This window comes from Gadus chalcogrammus, chromosome 22 (genome assembly GCF_026213295.1).
Source record: "Gadus chalcogrammus isolate NIFS_2021 chromosome 22, NIFS_Gcha_1.0, whole genome shotgun sequence".
Lineage (NCBI taxonomy): Eukaryota > Metazoa > Chordata > Actinopteri > Gadiformes > Gadidae > Gadus > Gadus chalcogrammus.
In genome coordinates, this window is record NC_079433.1 from 17,171,970 (window position 1) to 17,190,861 (window position 18,892).

Here is an 18,892-nt window from a genome sequence, read left to right on the forward strand (position 1 = left end):
ACACACACACACACACACACACACACACACACACACACACTGTAAAGGTCGCCCCATGGTAGACCAAAATAGACATGAAACCCTTCCCTTAAGAGGTCGGCCCCCAGTGAGAGGGGCCACACGGGCCCCCCGTCCACAGCATGCAGGTGTCCTTCCTCCAATCAAAGCGGCTCTTATTGACTGCCTGTTTGTTTGTTTACTCTTTACGTCTTGCTAAACGTCACTGGCCACTTTGCTGGTTGTTCCTTAAGTCACTCGTAGTGTGAACCACGGCTACCAGGACAGGAGAATGACATTTCATGTTGGATGACCATGACCCACCTAGGGTGGGGTCAGTGTGTGGGGTCACAGTGGGGTCACAGTGTGGGGTCACAGTATGGGGTCACAGTGTGGGGTCACAGTATGGGGTCACAGTGGGGTCACAGTGGGGTCACAGTGTGGGGTCACAGTGTGGGGTCACAGTGGGGTCACAGTGTGGGGTCACAGTATGGGGTCACAGTGTGGGGTCACAGTGTGGGGTCACAGTGGGGTCACAGTGTGGGGTCACAGTGGGGTCACAGTGGGGTCACATTGTGGGGTCACAGTGTGGGGTCACAGTGGGGTCACAGTGGGGTCACAGTGTGGGGTCACAGTGGGGTCACATTGTGGGGTCACGGTGGGGTCACAGTGTGGGGTCATAGTGTGGGGTCACAGTGGGGTCACAGTGTGGGGTCACGGTGGGGTCACAGTGTGGGGTCACAGTGGGGTCACAGTGTGGGGTCACAGTGTGGGGTCACAGTGTGGGGTCGCAGTGGGGTCACAGTGGGGGGTCACGGCGGTACGTACGTATTCATCGTAGGCCTCGGCCGTTGCGGGGGCGTGCTGGTGCGGGGGCGGCGGGGCCATCCTCTGCGGGGGCCCGGCCGTGGGGGGTCTGGCCCGGGGCGCGGCCGCCCCCCTGGAGGGCGCCGCCGGGGGCCCGCCTCTGCCCGCTGGAGCTCCCCTGACCGCGGTGCCCCTGGCCGGGCCCCCGCGGGCCACCGGGCCCCTGGTGGCGCCGCCGCGGGGAGGCATGCCCCTCCCCCTGGAGGGGGCAGAGAGGAGGAGGAGTCAAGGGCCCGTTAGGAGGGGTGTAACTCCGCCTCTTCTACACTCAGATACACGCTGTACCATTTACACTATATCCTATATAGACCATACTTCTAACACTGCTGATGTTGTGACCTTGCATCGGGCTTTAGATGGTAAGAACAAGCTGCCATCATACATGCGACTAAGAGGATGAACCATTTGTCTTGCTGGTAGGAGGTGGCCCTCAGTTATCCACTCGTCCTCGCTATCAGCAAGAATCGGAAAAACGTCGTCCATCAATGCCAACAATAGTTTGGAGGATGAGCTGGTAACCGTTCTGGGATCTGCAGAAAGACTCTTAAGCACTTATTGTATGTTGTACGTCCTGGCATTTAAAGTAGTTCTTAGTATTGTGTAGCCTCTTATCATAGCTATCTTTGTTGTATACGTGGGATGGGTCAACCTAGCAAGTGATAGTGCTTGGCAATTGGTTCTATGGACATCCTTACTGCACGGACAGCGATACATTGTTCATCTTTCTTCTGACAACTGTACTTATTGTAAGTCGCGATGGACAAAAGCGTCTGCTAAATGCACTAAATGTAAATGTAAATATAAATGTAAATGTAAATGCAGAGCCCTATAGAGCCGGTGGAGACGGGGGTGATGTGGTCACCAGATGGGGGAACCTGGCAGAGCAGCAGACGCTGCTGGTCCATTTAACCTGACCCTGGTTATAGGCCGCGTGCTCTGAGATTAGCTCCGAGCCCCCCCCCCCCTCACCTGGGTGCTCCGTTGGGGGGGGCGCCCCGGCTCCTGAGAGGGGGGCCCCCTCGGCCCCGGGCCCCGTGCTCCTGGCCCCCGTTCAGGTAACCCATCTCCAGGAACTGCTCCTGACAGATATCGTCCATCATGTCCTACAGATACAAGAGAGAGGGGATGAGTGTGTGTGTGTGTGTGTGTGTGTGTGTGTGTGTGTGTGTGTGTGTGTGTGTGTGTGTGTGTGTGTGTGTGTGTATGCCTCTGTGTTTCTGTGTCTGTGCTTGTGTGTGTGTGTGTGTGTGTGTGTGTGTGTGTGTGTGTGTGTCTCTGTGTGTGTGTGTGTGTGTGTGTGTGTGTGTGTGTGTGTGTGTGTGTGTGTGTGTGTGTGTGTGTGTGTGTGTGTGTGTGTGTGTGTGTGTGTGTCTGTAGAGACTGGATGATCCACTCTCTGCAGCAGCTTGACAACTCCAGACATAGAGAGTGAGATGTGGAAAATGGATTGTACAATAAATAGCGGAAGGCTAGGAAAAGATAGCAGCTTTTTATGACTTCATAAAATATATAATATAAAAACCCAAAATCCCAATGCTCCCGTATTAAAGCACTGCATAAATATTTAATAAACATCAGTTATAGATCATGTTCTTTAACATTACGATGGGCTGGAACATCATATGACCCCGTCCCCCCTCTCACAGAAACATAACAAAAGCCATGAATCAATGGTATGACGTAAGCCTAACGTTGCCAGAGCAACTCCCAAACCCCGTATAGTCTGGAACCGGGAGTCTGAGCAACCGACGCAGACCTGACACTATTGGACAGAACTACAACCAATCAGAGCGACGGAGCAGGTCTCAGCGGCGGCCGCCATCTTGGTTGTCTTTGCCCAAATGCCTTTCCGGCGCTCACATTGGGCACCCCTTCCCCCTCACCCTATTAAACCCGCCCACCGACAAATCAACAGTTCTGATTGGCCCAGCCCGTGTCTGGTCGTCTGGACGGGAGAGAGCGAAACGCAAATGCCAGAGCAGATTCGTCTTGTTCCCAGGCTGGCATTAAAGACCCACGAAAAACCAGCATCAAAAGCATCGGCCCCCCAGCCCATCCAGAGAGTCAGAGAGCCCTCTCTACCCAACGGTAGAGAGGGCGTAGTACTGCCACCAGCATCATGACCGATTCATCAGCCGCTATTAGTGGCTCCACTAGAAGCAAGCGACCATTTAACATGCTTGTTAGCATCCATCTGGCCCCACCCCCCCCCCCCCCCGGCAGCTAGCATGGCGACAGACTAGCTCAGCGTTACCCCGAGTTGTGTGCCAGTGCACATCATCTTGCTTCCGAAGACACACAAGACATGAGGAAGCAAACAGTTAAAAGTGCTGAAGGCTGCTTCAACGCAGCAAGAAAATCCAAGCGCTTAACGTGGGCTAGCCCCCCAACCGTCCTTCGAATCCCCCCCGCTGTGACATGCCTCGGCTATTCCTCCTCCTCCCCCCGGCGAACCAGGGGGGGGCCATCAAAGATCAGCCCCATCTTAAATCTAATCAGCGTGGTTTCCGCACGGCCATCGAGGCGGACACACGCCCCCCAAATGAATCAATTAGATTAACGGGCCGATTAAAACAGCCCGACCGTTTGGCCGTACCCGTCTAGCACGGCTGTCTGAGGGTTTATTGTTAAGCGTTGGCCGTCCTTTTGACCCTATGGATGTAAACATCTTGTTAGCGCCCAGCGGCCCGCCGTCCCTCTCCCTCTCTCTGGGGCAGAGAGCGCTGCAGGGAGCCCAGAGCGCCTCAGCATGAAACACAACGACATGACCGCAGCGGACCACAGCGGACCGCAGCGGACCACAGCGGACCACAGCGGACCACAGCGGACCGCAGCGGACCACAGCGGACCGCAGCGGACCGCAGCGGACCACAGCGGACCGGGCCCGGGGCGGCGGGACGTGATGTGGCCGCTGGTGGGGGACTAGACACGGGGTCTACCCGGAGGACGTGTTGGGCCCTGTTCTCCTACCCCTCCTCTACCTCTTTCTCGTGTGCTGGACAAAGCACTTCAGCCGATGGACGTGTGGAGCCAACCTCGACCTTGTGATCCCTCCCCTCCTCCCCATCTCTCCTCCCCTCCCCTCCTCCCCTCCCCTCCTCTCCTCCCCTCCTCTCCTCCCCTCCTCCCCATCTCTCCTCCCCTCCCCTTCTCCCCTCCGTCCCTCCTCCCCTCCCCTCCTCTCCTCCCCTCCTCTCCTCCCCTCCTCCCCATCTCTCCTCCCCTCCTCCCCATCTCTCCTCCCCTCCCCTCCTCCCCTCCCCTCCTCTCCTCCCCTCCTCTCCTCCCCTCCTCCCCATCTCTCCTCCCTCCCCTCCTCCCCTCCTCCCCTCCCCTCCTCTCCTCCCCTCCTCCCCATCTCTCCTCCCCTCCCCTCCTCCCCTCCTCCCCTCTCCTCCCCTCCTCCCCATCTCTCTCTCTGGATGACGGTGCATCTCCCAGGTCTCCACGCTGCAGGTAATGTTTTTAGAGAAACATTCCAGTGACTTCAGTGGACATTACTCACTTTTAATTGGTCGCTGCGTGCTAATGGCGGTCCCTGCAGGGTTTAAATCATCCATCGCTGCACTGTTTCTGGTCCCAGGGCACCAGTGCATTTATAATTTCAGCATGGAGCGCGAGCAGCAGGCTGTGCTGTTATTCAACCACTGCTCTTCCTCCTGCTCCTCTAGGGACTCTCTCTCTCCCTCTCCCCCCCTCTCTCTCTCTCTCTGGGGAGGAGGAGGAGGAGGAGGAGAAGAAGAAGAGGCAGAAGCAGCAGTGCATGAGGAGCAGCCCTAGAGAGGCTGACATGGAGTGGAGGAGGAGGAGGCCCCGGTCACTAATCAAGACCTAACCTACTGCCATGGATCCAGTTCCCCCACAACTCACTTTGGATTAAAGCTATTGCTAAATGGAAAACTAGTAAATGGAGACAGAGATTTATAATATTTTTTCCTCAGTGCTGTTAATCTCAATTTTGGGACTCTGATTCTTCGGTAGCTTCTCAAGAGGGTCAAGGGAAAATACATTTAGTGACGCAGCGCCCTGTCACCAGGCCTGTTGCCTCGAGCTCTTGACAATTATTTGTCTGGAATACAAGCAGAGGTTTCTGTGTGTGTGTCTGTCCAGTCTGAACTCCTGGAGCCACATACCACTTGCTCCCCATTGGGCCCTGGGACAGTTGGACACTGTGAGTGAGTGTTGCAGACCAGCAGGGAGGCACACTTACAGGGAAGAGGAACTTCTTGACTTCCTCCATGGCGTGGGCCATGCGTAGGTAGGCGTCGGGGACGGGCGCGAAAACCTCGATGAAGACGTGCAGCTCCATGGACAGATGGGCGTACTTCGGCTCCCCACCTTTCCTCATGCCCTCCTCCTGTAACCAGGGGCAACAGCACATTAACCGACGAGCGACCGATCCCAAACCAACACACACACAATTAAAAAGAACTGCCATAGCATTCAGTACCAGGTTTGGTCAGGGTCAAGAGAGCATGTGCGCACATATCCCAGAATGCACCTTGTATTGAAGCCCTCCAGACATACGATCAATTTAAACTGATTCAATTAAGATGTTTCTTTAGACACGGAGACATTGTCAACTGACAATTTTGTCAGTTGACAATATTTATAGTATACTGTTATTAGGGGTTTGACTCCGAATATCGTTATTCGAATATAATTCGAATATCAAAAAATAAATCTAAGTTCGAACGAATATTAGGCAGCCCTTAATATTCGAACCTGTTATGGGCAGGCCGAGAGGGAGAGACGTTGGAGAACCCAACGCCGTCTATTCATAATTAAGTAATGACCACGGAAGAGGCAGTGAATGAAGTATTGATCAGACAGCGATTTATTAGAAACCTAATAAACCGTTGAAACGCGCAAGACCGGTAACCATAGCAACACCAGTAAACAAACCTCGCGAAGCCAGATCCCGGCCTTACTGAAGGCATTTAATGGTCAAAGTATTATAAATATTCGAATATTAATATTAATAAACAAACAAACTTTGAATATGATTTTTGGGCAAAAGTCCAAGCCCTAACCGTTATATAGTTCAGCTATAAAAAGCTGGACTATATGAACAGGTAGGATGGCTGTGTGGAGGCCAGCTGCTCTCAGGGCCCTGCAGAGCTTCAGCGAACCTCAAAGTTTGGATGAAATTGGAAGGCAGCAATAGACCCATTCAATGGAAAACACAGACGCTATTGTCGGTGATGGATTGAAGAAAAGGAAAACATATAATTTCCGATCGCCAACAAACACTACTAGTATAAATAGGTTTTGAAAAGATCAGGTTAAAACATTTGGATTTGAGTCCCGTGTACGGAGGATTTGGGCCACTGTTGCTTTAAGAGTGAGTGAGGCCTCAGAGCCATCCAGATCTTTGACAGAGTAATGCATCCGCTGCAGCGAGCGCACATTGCTAGGGAGGGATGTCAACAGCAGGACGCATTAGGGACGCACTGACCTAAAAAGCCCCGTTCACCAACACATGAGCCCGTCTTTATGGACATTGTGTGCATGCCGTCTCTGGAAATGTTGAAGCGTTTAATACAATATTGAAGCCTGTGCGTAGAAAACAGCACTGAATATGATAAACGTGGTGAAACGTTCCGAGAGCTTTCTCTCTTTGGAGCTCATTCTGAATGTATTCATTCGACTCATTCAGACCATTGGTTCCCCCATCTCGGCGTGTCTGATGTCATGACTCAAGAGCAGCTCTGAGTCGCCCTAATGCACTGTGCTGGCTCTTCATCGGCGTTTCCTTTTGGGGGAGATCCGGTGATTGGCTAACGGTTTTCCTCCCTGCTCCTTACTGAAGCCACGTCCCTGAGCATTATGCTCCAAGGGAGGACACTGCGTCCTCCGGGCATAACATGTGTTCATAACATATCATTTAACCGGTAGGAAACATGTTAAACACCGGTTCACACCTACAGCAGAGAGCTCTGTTCAGATGTGCTGGTGTTCCTCTGGATGGGTTAGTCGGAGCGTGAGTGCAGCTGCTGCCAGCGCCCCCCCCCCCCCCCCCCCCCCCCCCCCCCCCCCCCCACCGGTCTGCATCCGGGGGGTTCAAAGCCCCAGGTGCACCACCCAGGTGGCGGAGCGGGTGGGGGTGAGCAACAGCTATGATGAGCTGCTTTCCTGTGGCAGACTTGTATGTGGAAGGACTTTCACTTCAACCAATGTACGCAAATACGTATTTTCCCCAAAATGGGATGTTTGTCATGATTCATTAATTTACTCCAATATTAAAAAAATGCTAGATCTTAACCCATGCAACATTAACTCTTGACACATTCCCGCCGTACTCCTCCACTGTGAGACTCCTGATTCATGCCTTAACCAGCAGGGGTAATGGCGGGGGGGGGGGGGGAGGTGGTTTACCTTGGCCTTGTCCCTCATGGAGCCCTTGCCCAGCACGGAGATCTTGGCTCCCGTCTCCTCCTGCAGCCTCTTGATGGTGTTCCCCTGCGGCCCCAGGATCTTCCCCACAAAGTTGAACTGGAGGGACCCGGCGGAGAGAAAGGACACAGAAGACGTGAGCGCGGCGGCGGACCAACGGACACGTGATCCCCTGCATGAGCGCAGAGGGCCACTTAGCACAGCACCAGCAGCAGGGGGGGGGGGGGGGGGGGGTTGAACCAAGCCAGCCGCCGGTGGATCAGAGCTCCCCCAGGACCAATAAGGAGCGGCGGTGACTCTGTACTGGAGCAGGGCTCCTCAAGTGACGCGGGCTCTCTGGGGACCACGTCGCCTTTTACAGCCACAGCCAGAGGTACAAGGGCCATGGGCCCCGGGCTCCTGGTGGACAGAGAGGTGCAGGGGCCAATAGGGGCCCTGGGACGTGTGATGGGGAGGAGATATGTATCAGGGGATTATATTCTGCAGGGCACTCATGAAGAAGAATTTAAACATGGAGGTTTTCTTGCAATGTGGACTTTGTATTTGGTGTTTTTACGATGATCTTTCTTGAATAACGATAATAATAATAATAATACTACAAAATAATATGAATACAATACAGACATTGTCCAGCTAACAACATCATACAATATTGTCATCAGAGTTTTTCTGATGATTCCTTCAGAGTTCCAACCTCTTATCAAATCTGGCCGATATATCGATGAAGCAGCCAGGTCTGCTTAATTTAGACACCTTCAGACGTTGCTCTCACTAAACTGCAGGTAGGAATTGACACGCGCCACACCCATAGACTGGAGGAATGGACGGGGGAAGAATAAATTCCTTTGCGCAACGCATTCACAAGCAACACGAACAACGTGTTGGGCCGATGCTTGCTTCAGAAGAACATACATAAAAAAAAGAGTGATTTGAAGATTAGGAGAGATGGGACAGACAGACCGACAGGCCACGGGGCCGGGTTGGGGAAAGGGACAAGCGGGCGCTGGCCACCTCCTAATGACACCATCGACCGGCCGCTCGCTCTATGGATCTTCTCCTTGTTAGTATCTGAGAGCATGTCTTGCCCTCAATACATTTAGCTATGATTTGTTTTACGCCATATAGGATATCCAACATTCGAAACGTTGATGACAAATCTGCAAGTCCCGTAAAAGACTATTTTTTTACTAAAAGTCTGAAACCAGAAAGCCGGCTGAATCAATGAAACCTAAAACGACCACTTTATGAAATAATGATATAATATGCACTAAATGTACATCTGTCTGGCAATCAATTCTACTGTTATTGAATAATAATATAATATCATAATTTTCTTTATTAAAGAAAAAGGCATGTACCATTTTCTTGTGTGCGTCATAAGACTTTAAGATCCTGATCTCCTTTGAGATATGCGCTGAATTACCTCTGGTTTAGCAGATCCTAATCCAGATGTTCTGTGACACCGTGTTAAACCCCTCTGAAACCAGTCCCATCAGGGAATGTCTAGAGCTTATTCCAGAGACGGTCACAGGACACATTGGTGCACAAACACTCGTTACTCAAGTCTAGCAGCGCACATAATAAGATCAATACTGTACTGGCCTATTGATCGTCATTAATCGCTGAAGAAAAGACCCAGGCTTGAGGAAGAGAGCTGAGCTTCTCTCAAACTTACCAAGTACGCCCTGACTAGCAGACCAGCACGTCACACTCCACCACACACACACACACACACACACACACACACACACACACACACACACACACACACACACACACACACACACACACACACACACACACACACACACACACACACACACACACACAAAAATCCAAGAAACACTGTACGCCCTGAAAGGAACGCACCACAGCAGATTATAACGCACACACACACTAAACAAATCATTTAAATTCTACTATTTGTGTTTTACAAACAAATGGCTGCGACCTCCCGTAATGGTGGAGGTGGAGGTGGAAGGGTGTGGTTTTTGGGAGGAGGCCTACCTTGGGATACTGCTGGACGGGGATCAGCACTCGCTCCTTGAGTTTGATGTTCTTGGTTGTGAAAAGGTCCAGGTACGCCTCTCCCCCTTCCTTTTTAGGCTCGTCTTTCTGGACTCTGTCAATCTCTACAAGGGATGAATATATATCAATTTAGATACATACGTAGAGGCAGGCCGCTGGTGATTTAAAACGTCCGGGTGTATAACGGAGATGTCCTGCTGTACACAGAACAGGTCTTGTTTTTGATCCCCTTTAGTAACCATGCAACAAACTATTCATTCATTATTGACGGGTAAAGTTGGTCATTCTCTATATACAACTCACAGACTAAGCTGGACTTACTTGAAGCAAAAAGGTCCTCACACTAACAAGTTCCCCAACCGAATGATTGGACACGTTAGGTTCCAATGGGACCCTGCTGTTTCAGATGCGCTGTTATTTTACCCCGTGGTATCATACACTTTTATCACACATCTGATCCAGCACACACAGCTACGGGCAGCCCCAGGTCGGGGGTTACCGGACCAGAGGACCTGGGTGGTGCTGGTGGTGGTGGGGGGGGTACCGGACCAGAGGATCTGGATGGTGGGGGGTTACCGGGGGCCGATATATAAACATTGATCAGGTGTGAATACTGCACGGCGCACTAGCACTGGTGCGGCCCCAGGGTGGACGCCAGTCAGGACGCCTCCTGTCACGGGCGGCTGCAGAGCGGCGGGAGGCTCGCATTAACGCGGCACATGGTACTTTACTAGTGACGGCTGTAGAGCAGCGGGGGCTCGCACTTACACGGCCCATGGGACTTTACTAGTGACGGCTGCAGAGCAGCGGGGGGTTGCACTAACACGGCACATGGTACTTTACTACAGTGACGCCCTGCAGTGAGACGGCCGTGACTCGCGCCTGTCCAGGGGTCTGTCCCCCCCTTGACTGTCCTCCTTGCATCGCCATGGGTGCAAGCCGACGGCGCTTTGTAAGAAGAAAAATTTCTGTAGGAGAAAAGATCCTCCGTTCAGCAAGGCAATTCTACACAATATAACAACTGCTCTTTAGCCCTGTATTGCAGTAAGATGGTGCTCCTTAAGCCTGTATTGCAGTACTTGGACACTGCTCCTTAAGCCTGTATTGCACCTATTCGGACGTGTCGCTCCGTGTGCAGGGCATCCACACACACGGCTCTGCTTGTCAAAGGGCTGATTGTGAGCGGTAGACGGGGCAGTCCTCTTCCCGTCCCCGAATGCACAACAACCCGCACAGCGCACTACGTTACACCACCGCCGTTACCTGAACACACATCCCCTTATGGACCATATTAACCTTATGGACCATAGGCTATGTCCTCAAATCGGACCACTTTACCTGCGGTTAAAAGTTTCATGGCGTGCGTAAAGGACGCGTCCAGGCTGTCCTTCTCGGCCAGCAGCTCCGGGAGATATTTGCCGTCGTTCTCCATTTTGTAGTTAGAATCAGTTTCTGTCCCGATGTTTCGTGCAAAAACAAAATCTTAAAAACAACAACGAATGTAAACAGAAAAAAGTAGTCCAGTTGCGTTACTAGACAGTGCTTATCCGGCGGGCGGTGTGCGCTTCGCATGCGGGTCCCGAGGGCTGGGAGCGGATCCTCTCCGTGGAGCGACGCGCTGCAAATGGAAGAACGGGAGCAGCGACGGGCGGATCGACTGAGACGCTCTGAGCGAGCGGAAGTGAGCTCAGAAGAGCCTACTTACTGAAGCCGCCTCCTCCTCCTCCAATGGTTCTGATGGGGAAAGTAGAGGTGTGTGTGTGATGAGTGTGTGTTGGTGCTGAATGAGAGGGTAGAAGAGGATGTGTGATGAGTGTGTTGGTGCTGAGAGGGAAGGAGAGGATGTGTGATGAGTGTGTGTGTCGGTGCTGAGAGGGGAGGAAAGGGTGTGTGTTGGTGCTGATGGTGTGTGTGCTGAGTGTCTGTTGGTGCTGACGGTGTGTGTGATGGAGTGTGTTGGTGCTGAAGAGAGGATCCAGGAGTCCAGAGACCTCTTCGCATCGTACAAGTTTCAGCTGTCTTTGAACATTCTAGCCACGACGTGGGCCTCCAACCGGACCTCTCTTTTTATTCATTTAATTTAATTCGATTTAATTGAATTTTCCAGTGGCTTTCATGACTTTTTAACAATATTAGCAGCAGCGCTGAACGGAAGACTATTCAGTCATTCTGCGGTGTTGTGGTTTTCACCGTATATCCCTTTAATTTGAATTAATAATTGACCGTAATTTAATAATTACTACGGTTAAATTGACAAGGGATTCATTTCGTTTTTTAATTGAAACCAGACTACAAAGCATTAAAATATTTCAATTTTATTCTAAGCTCTCTACTGCCTCTTAGTGGCTATCAGCATCATTGATCCATAAAATATGTCTATGGATAGGTCATAGGTGTCGTTTACACACATATCTGACTCCTTTTGAAATGGCCTATTTTGTCCCCATCTTAAGTATTATTAAAGATGTTCTGATAAATATCTTAAAGGGATACCCAGAGATAGCTGTTGCTCCAAATGTATCATGGGGGTCCAGAAGTGAGCTGGGTTAGCTTCTGCTTTCCGTTAGCGGCATTCATCCACTTGCTGAGTGGCAGTAGCCAAGCACCTGTTCATGGGAGGGGAATACACTATTAATCACTTGCCAAAGGTTTCCAATGTGCTCTGAATAGACAGTGCCACTAACAATGCAGCAAGATTGTAGTTTGTCTTTAAACACACATATGATTCTGAACTATTTTCAGCGTTAAACTACCTGTGAGGCACCGCTGGCTCAATTATATCATCAGCTGCTTCTGTCTGGCCGTCTACAGTACTGCGGTCAAGTGAGCCGCCATTCGTCCATCCGCGGTTAAGCCAGCCGTCACACAAAATCTTCGTGCGCCTCTACTCTAAACAGCCTTTGTGCGGTATCTCGCAACGTTCTCAAAATAAAAGCCTTCACCTACGGTTGTGTGTTTGTGTGGATCGCTGCAAACGCTATCGGCGTGAAAACGTCCACTACGAAAAAGGGTTTTCAAAGGACCAAGCATGCACGTGAGGTTTTCAAAGGACATTTTCCCCGAAACTATACAGTGAAATCATGTGGTTCCTTGTGCAGAAGTAGTCGGGACAACAGTTAGTATATTCATATCATTCAGTCCCGGAACTTATGTATATTTTTGTCTATAGCTCACTTCAAAATGCTAAGAAAATGCAATTTGCAAAGGCCAAAATATGCATAGGTGAGGTTTTCTAAGGACATTTATTCAAAATCTATACAGTAAAATCGCATTGATAGGCCTACTTTTGTACAAGTAGTCAGCACAGCGTTCTCAAAATCTGTACAGTAAAATCACATGGTTCCGTGTGTACAGGTAGTCAGCACAAGGGTGAATATGGTCATGTCAGTCAGTGCCGGAACTTATGTATTATTTTGTCTATAGCCCACTTCAAAGTGCTAAGAAAATGCAATTGGCAAAGGCCAAAATATGCATAGGTGAGGTTTTCAAAGGACATTTTCTAAAAATCTATACAGTAAAATCACATGGTTACGTGTGTACAAGTAGTCAGTATAACACTTACTATGGTCCTGTCAGTCAGTGCCGGAACTTATCTATTATTTTGTCTATAGCTCCCTTCAAAGTGCCAACATAATGCAATTTGCATAGGCCAAAATATGCATAGGGGAGGTTTTCAAAGGACATTTTCTCGAAATCTATACAGTAAAATCACATGGTTACTTGTTTACAAGTAGTGAGTATAACACTTAGTATGGTCATGTCAGTCCGTGCCGGAACTTATCTATTATTTTGTCTATAGCCCACTTCAAAGTGCTAAGAAAATGCAATTGGCAAAGGCCAAAATATGCATAGGTGAGGTTTTCAAAGGACATTTTCTCAAAATCTATACAGTAAAATCACATGGTTACGTGTGTACAAGTAGTCAGTATAACACTTACTATGGTCATGTCAGTCAGTGCCCGAACTTATCTATTATTTTGTCTATAGCTCACTTCAAAGTGCCAACATAATGCAATTGGCAAAGGCCAAAATATGCATAGGTGAGGTTTTGAAAGGACATGCTTGTACACACGGACTGCTTCACGGAATCATTTGAATTTACGGTACAGATATTGAGAACATAACCATAACCTTTGAAAACCTCATGTGCATGCTTGGTCATTTGAAAACCCTTGTTTGTTGTGGACGTTTTCACGCCGATCTGGTAGCGTTCGCAGCGATCCACACAAACGCACAACCGTAGGTGAAGGCTTTTACTTTGAAAACAATGCGAGATACCACACAAAGGCTGTTCAGAGTAGAGGCGCACGAAGATTTTGTGTGACGGCTGGCTTAACACGACGCTGAAGTTGGCATCCGATTCGCAGCATCCGAATCGGCTTGAAAACCACTTAGAATCTTCAAATCGGTCCTGATTGAAAACCACTACACCTAGACTCTTCAAATCTGGACTACATTATCACAGTGAGGCTATACATTATGTAAAAAATAGTTTCAGATTTGTGAAACCTTTACCCTATTTGTGAAAATGCAATGCATGCAATGCAGTCTGGACCCCTGAAAAGCATTAAAATGAGCCTGTATTGCATTTTCACAAATAGAAAAAAGAGTTACACAAATCTGTAACTATGTTTATTATAATGTATAGCCTCACTGTGATAATTTAGTCCAGATTTGAAGAGTCTAGGTGTAGTGGTTTTCAATCAGGACCGATTTAAAGTGGACTAGCTGCTGAATCGGATGCTGCTAATCGGATGCCAACTTCAGCGTCGTTGGCTTAACCGCGGATGGACGAATGACGGCTCACTTGACTGCAGTGTCTACACTGAGGGTAAACTGTCAGATATATGATCAGCTGCTTCTGTCTGGGTCGTCTACTGAGGGTAAACTGTCAGTTATATCAATTATACACAGCTTAAATACCTCAGAGTTCACATTTCCGAGGATTTATCATGGACTACGGACACTGTGGTGAAGAAGGCAAGGCAACGCCCATATCAGCTCAGACAGCTCAGAAGATTCAAGGTCTCCCAACAGATCCTGAGTTCATTTCTACTCTGCCACAATACAGAGTATACTGACCGGAGCTATAGCTGTCGGGTGCGCACACAGCTCCAGGCGGGACCTGCGAGCCCTGCGAGCCCCGCAGAGGGTGGTGAGGTCAGCTGAGCGGACCACGGGCACCCCACTCCCCCCTCTGCAGGACTTGTACACCAGACGCTGTACCAGCAGAGCCAGAAGGATTATCAAGGATGTAATTGCATATCTATTATAATATTCCTCATTTCACAACTCGTGCATATGTAAATACTGGCAACTTAACATTCTTGCAATAACTTAATAGCTTAATACTTTCGTAATATCTTTCTTGTGTGTATATATTTCTGTTAAAACTTAATTTGTATTTTATGCTATTGTAATTTATTTCTATTTTGTGCACAGAAAAACAAAGTATGTCGCACAAACATCCTGCATGACTATGTGACAAACTATAACCTTTGAATCTTGAATCTTTGAAACTAAAAATTACTTATACCCGACCCATCTAAAGATATCTGCCTCAGTCAGCCTTCTGAACAACATCAACACACAACTCATAATGCAAGCTAATCCAAATGTCTTGGGTAGGATGTGCAGTAAGTCTGCTCAGATGAGCTATCCTATACATAGAGGCATGCAGATGGCCTGAAGACATTCAGGTGTTCTTTCAGGGTTACACAACCCCCATGACCATAATAAACACAAACACACACCCTGTCCCCCATTCGACAAATCATATTTTGAACAGATAGCCTATGCCCTATGTTATCTGCATGGGCGACGCTCTTTTTAGCAAATTGCAGAAAACGGCAGGTCATGTGTCATACGATGGCGGTTGCCGAACTGAAAACCAATACGATGGACTGCAGGTGTACTGAGCGTGCACCGGCCTTTGGATCAAACAAAGGCAAATATTGTCTTCCATGAGCACTTACGTGGGCCGCGGACCCCCACTCTGACGCTCAGCGCTCGATGTGATGTATCTGACTATTACTTTGTTATTAGTGTTGGCGGTTGCAAAGTTGTCCCGACTCCTCCTCATGTCATTGACACAACGAATGGCCTGTGAGCTGAATATCAAACGTCTCGCAAAGGAGGAGAATTACTTCCCTGGGCAGGTGGCCTGCCCTCTGTTCAGAGCGCTCATTCACATGCCTTCTGTACGGGGGACTGGGCCTTTGCCTTTCCCAAACACAGAAAGACAAACTCCAGGGCAAACAAGGGGGCAGATGGCTGTGCTAAGAAGAAATAGAAACAGAGAAAGCGTGGGGAACTTCAGCATTGTTTGTCTAGATGAGTATTTCTTGGCAAGAGAAGTTCAGAGAGGAGGAGAGAGAGACTGAGGCGTATGTTTGTCTTCATGAGGATGGGCTCACTTCATTTTCTTCCCGTGAATGCTCTCAGAACTGTCACATCTGCTTAGCTCTCTAACACCTCCTCCTACCCCCCTCTTCCATCCCATTTTTGCTTACATTCATTTCACCTGACTCTCTCTGTTTTCCTCGTGTCTCCGCCTGTAAGACTCTGTAGGTGTTGGAGAACGGTTTTCCGGGTGGGGTCGAGTCATCTGAATAATCTTGGAAGGCTCATTCATCGTCCCAGTAAAAGGACAACAGCGGATCCCATTGAGGCACTGCAGTCGCAATCCCTGAAGCGGGATTTCCGACTCCGAAAGTTTGTAGGGCTTGTTGACATTGTTGACATTTAATCCAGTTTATAAGCTGGTTCCCCTTCAAGGGGGGGAACCCAATGCCCCTTGAAGGGGCATTCAACCTAAAATCGTTATTATTTTGTTTAAAATTTAGTAAAATGTCTTATATGAGTGTCAAGATAGAAACATATGCCATTTTATCATGTGTTTTATATTTATGTCATTAAGAGGGAACAGGACTTACATCCAAGTTTTCTGTCAGTCTCTGCGAACCAATATCTGAACGTTCCACTCGTTTTGTGACTTCAAAGGGAATCTTTGTATGCCTTCCTCCGTCACGACGGAGGCACACCATGGCTGAAGTGTGTGTGGATGTGTGGAGCTCTGCCTGGGCAGCGGTTGATGGTTAATCACGGCATCTTAATAATTGTTTCCCTATTTACAAACATGGATGGTTGCTCGCCAACCATGGGGGGCAATAAACTGTTCTGTTGCCATCAGGTACTGTGAACACATTAGGGACTACAGCAGTGTAATCAATTAATAAACGGCATTGTGCTGCATTCTGTCTGATTAAGTCTGATGATGTGTCTTTCTTTTGCACGTTAACGTAACATAATTAATATTTGTATGTAGTTTCATTCCAATATCTTAGACTCTAAGACTAGAATTTCACTGCATAAATAGATGACAGAATTGTCCCTCTTGTACTAAAGAGTTACTAAAATCATGGTTTATAAACTTGGCATTAGTGTTTCAGTAGTTCAATAATGAACCCGCATGTGACTTTTAAACCGTCAACTTAACTTATTGTTAAATCAATTTAACGATTATAATAATAATTCAATTATTGCAAAAAATCTAATAACTAAAGATAATAATGCTAATGGGAAGGGATGGTATGTGGCAAGATTGGGCAAGGGCTGTAACATGAATTGGAAGCATTCATCTACACCGTTTACAGGAAAGAGAGAATCTCACGAATGGGGACATTATAGGCTACACTGGCTTTTGGGATCAGCGCAGTTAACAGCACAACAAATCCTTACCCTAAACCTAACCCTGACAGCTGTCAATCTGTTGTCTATGCTTTACGGCCCCTGGGTGCGCCTGCCTGTCTGCTAAGACATTACCAAGAAAGCCGCCTATAGCTCCACGCTGTGTGGATGTGTGAAGCTCATTCTTGGCAGCGGTTGATGTTTGCTTTTGAGAGAGGGTTATGCTTCCCGGGCACTTATAATATAATGTCAAATCCCATCCAATCATTTCATTCGGCCTGAATGACTTGTCTGTCTACCTACCTACCTGCACGCACTCTGTCCGTGCACTTATTGCACATGAACATTCTTCAGCAAGCCTAGGCAGGCCCAGAGCCATTTAGAGAGAGGGTCGCGACATCTCCGTCCGCTCCAATGGACCATGCTTTAACAGCAATGGGGGATCGTGAGCCTCTCGATAATTCCCAGAGGTTAGCCTCTCCCAATAGAAACGTATTGGAGTGGCAGCACCATAAACCGTTTGTGATGCACTATTAAAAGGTAGGATGTTTAAATAAACCCATTGCATATTTTCAGCACATCTTAATCAAATATACATGTACATTAAAGCATATTAGTGGATTATCCCACCGAAATGAGTGGATTAAGGGAACCTTAACAGGTAACAGATTCGGCTAGCATTAGGATACTGTAAAAGTTAGCAACACGTTAACCACAAACAGCTATTAATTTTGTATTCGGTTCTCTTATTGTCATTTCATGTAATGTTGTGGGCGTAGAGAAACGTCTTTATTAGTTAAATATAACATATGTGATTGTACAGGGGTGGACGGATGTAGTGAAATGAGGATAATCAGTTGTAAAATGAAACCTTTGCCTATAATCAGGACGAGAGCTATCTTTATGATACATCGCTATTGATATGGATTAAAACAGTATATTTTGGCCTTTGAAAGGGTTTTATCAGTGTATTATATAAGTAATCTTGTTAGTGTGTATCCTACAGCACTAGGTCCTGCGTGGTGGAGAAGGGATGCTGAAGGAACCATGGAGACGGTGAAAACATGATGGAGGTTTAAAATAAGCCAGTTGTATAAAAAACATGTTTTATTATACTGCCATATTATATAAGAAATCGTATATTTATTTGGATTGGATTTCCTAAAAAACACTCATTATGCTGCTGCTGTGAGTTGGCAATCTTTATTGATAGTCACTTGTCAGTTTCCTTCTGTCCTATCTGAAAGTCATAAAGATTAAATTCGTTTTTAAGGTAATGTATGCCTTTACGGGATTCCTGAAACAACCATGAATGAAAGAAATGGTAGAAAACAAATCGAATCAGAATTTTGAAACATTCCTTCCCTTCCTCTTAACATATGAATAAAGGGTGTGAATACCCTTTATAGAGCAACATGCCCTAAAACCAAGGTAATGTAAAATATGTAAACGAGGCAGGTTGCTGGTTACACTAAACCTAAAATATTAGCAGATTTTACTTAACTAAAACATATTGACCTAATGCATGCATGTGTCGTGTCGGTGTGCTATAGAAATATTGTAAATCAATGCATTCATTGACTTGTAATTACAAGAAATCGCAGTTGTGTCTCTATATTCATGCAGATTCCACTTGCCCACCTAGTCACTTGTGGCTTTGGAGGGAGGCCTGAAGGAAGGGCTGGGATTTCTTCAGTTGGATAGTTTCTAAATCAAGCCTCGAAATTCTGGAGTCTCTAGCCGGTTTCCCCAGATTGCCTATCCCTTCCTTAAATGCAGATGCAAAGAGATTTATGGTATTAATTGATATTGAAAGACCAAAAATACCTTCCAGAGGAGGACATTGTTAAGCTACTATCTAACTAACCTAGCCCTATTATGTATGTTCTTCCTGACAAACTGATAACCTGCAAAA

General features: G+C 47.9%; 1 protein-coding gene across 1 annotated transcript in view; it reads right to left on the reverse strand.

Annotated features, from left to right (window-relative positions):
* Positions 1 to 10,885, reverse strand: part of khdrbs1b (KH domain containing, RNA binding, signal transduction associated 1b) — a 13,298-nt gene extending 2,413 nt beyond the window's left edge. The window contains exons 1-6 of the mRNA XM_056582531.1: positions 10,627 to 10,885; positions 9,268 to 9,392; positions 7,243 to 7,359; positions 5,075 to 5,221; positions 1,834 to 1,967; positions 826 to 1,063 (exon numbers count right to left, since the gene is read on the reverse strand). Coding sequence (XP_056438506.1) covers positions 826 to 1,063; positions 1,834 to 1,967; positions 5,075 to 5,221; positions 7,243 to 7,359; positions 9,268 to 9,392; positions 10,627 to 10,720 — 855 coding nt within the window. The 5' untranslated portion in view covers positions 10,721 to 10,885. The remainder of the gene's footprint in view (positions 1 to 825; positions 1,064 to 1,833; positions 1,968 to 5,074; positions 5,222 to 7,242; positions 7,360 to 9,267; positions 9,393 to 10,626) is intronic.
* Positions 10,886 to 18,892: the final 8,007 nt, after the last annotated feature.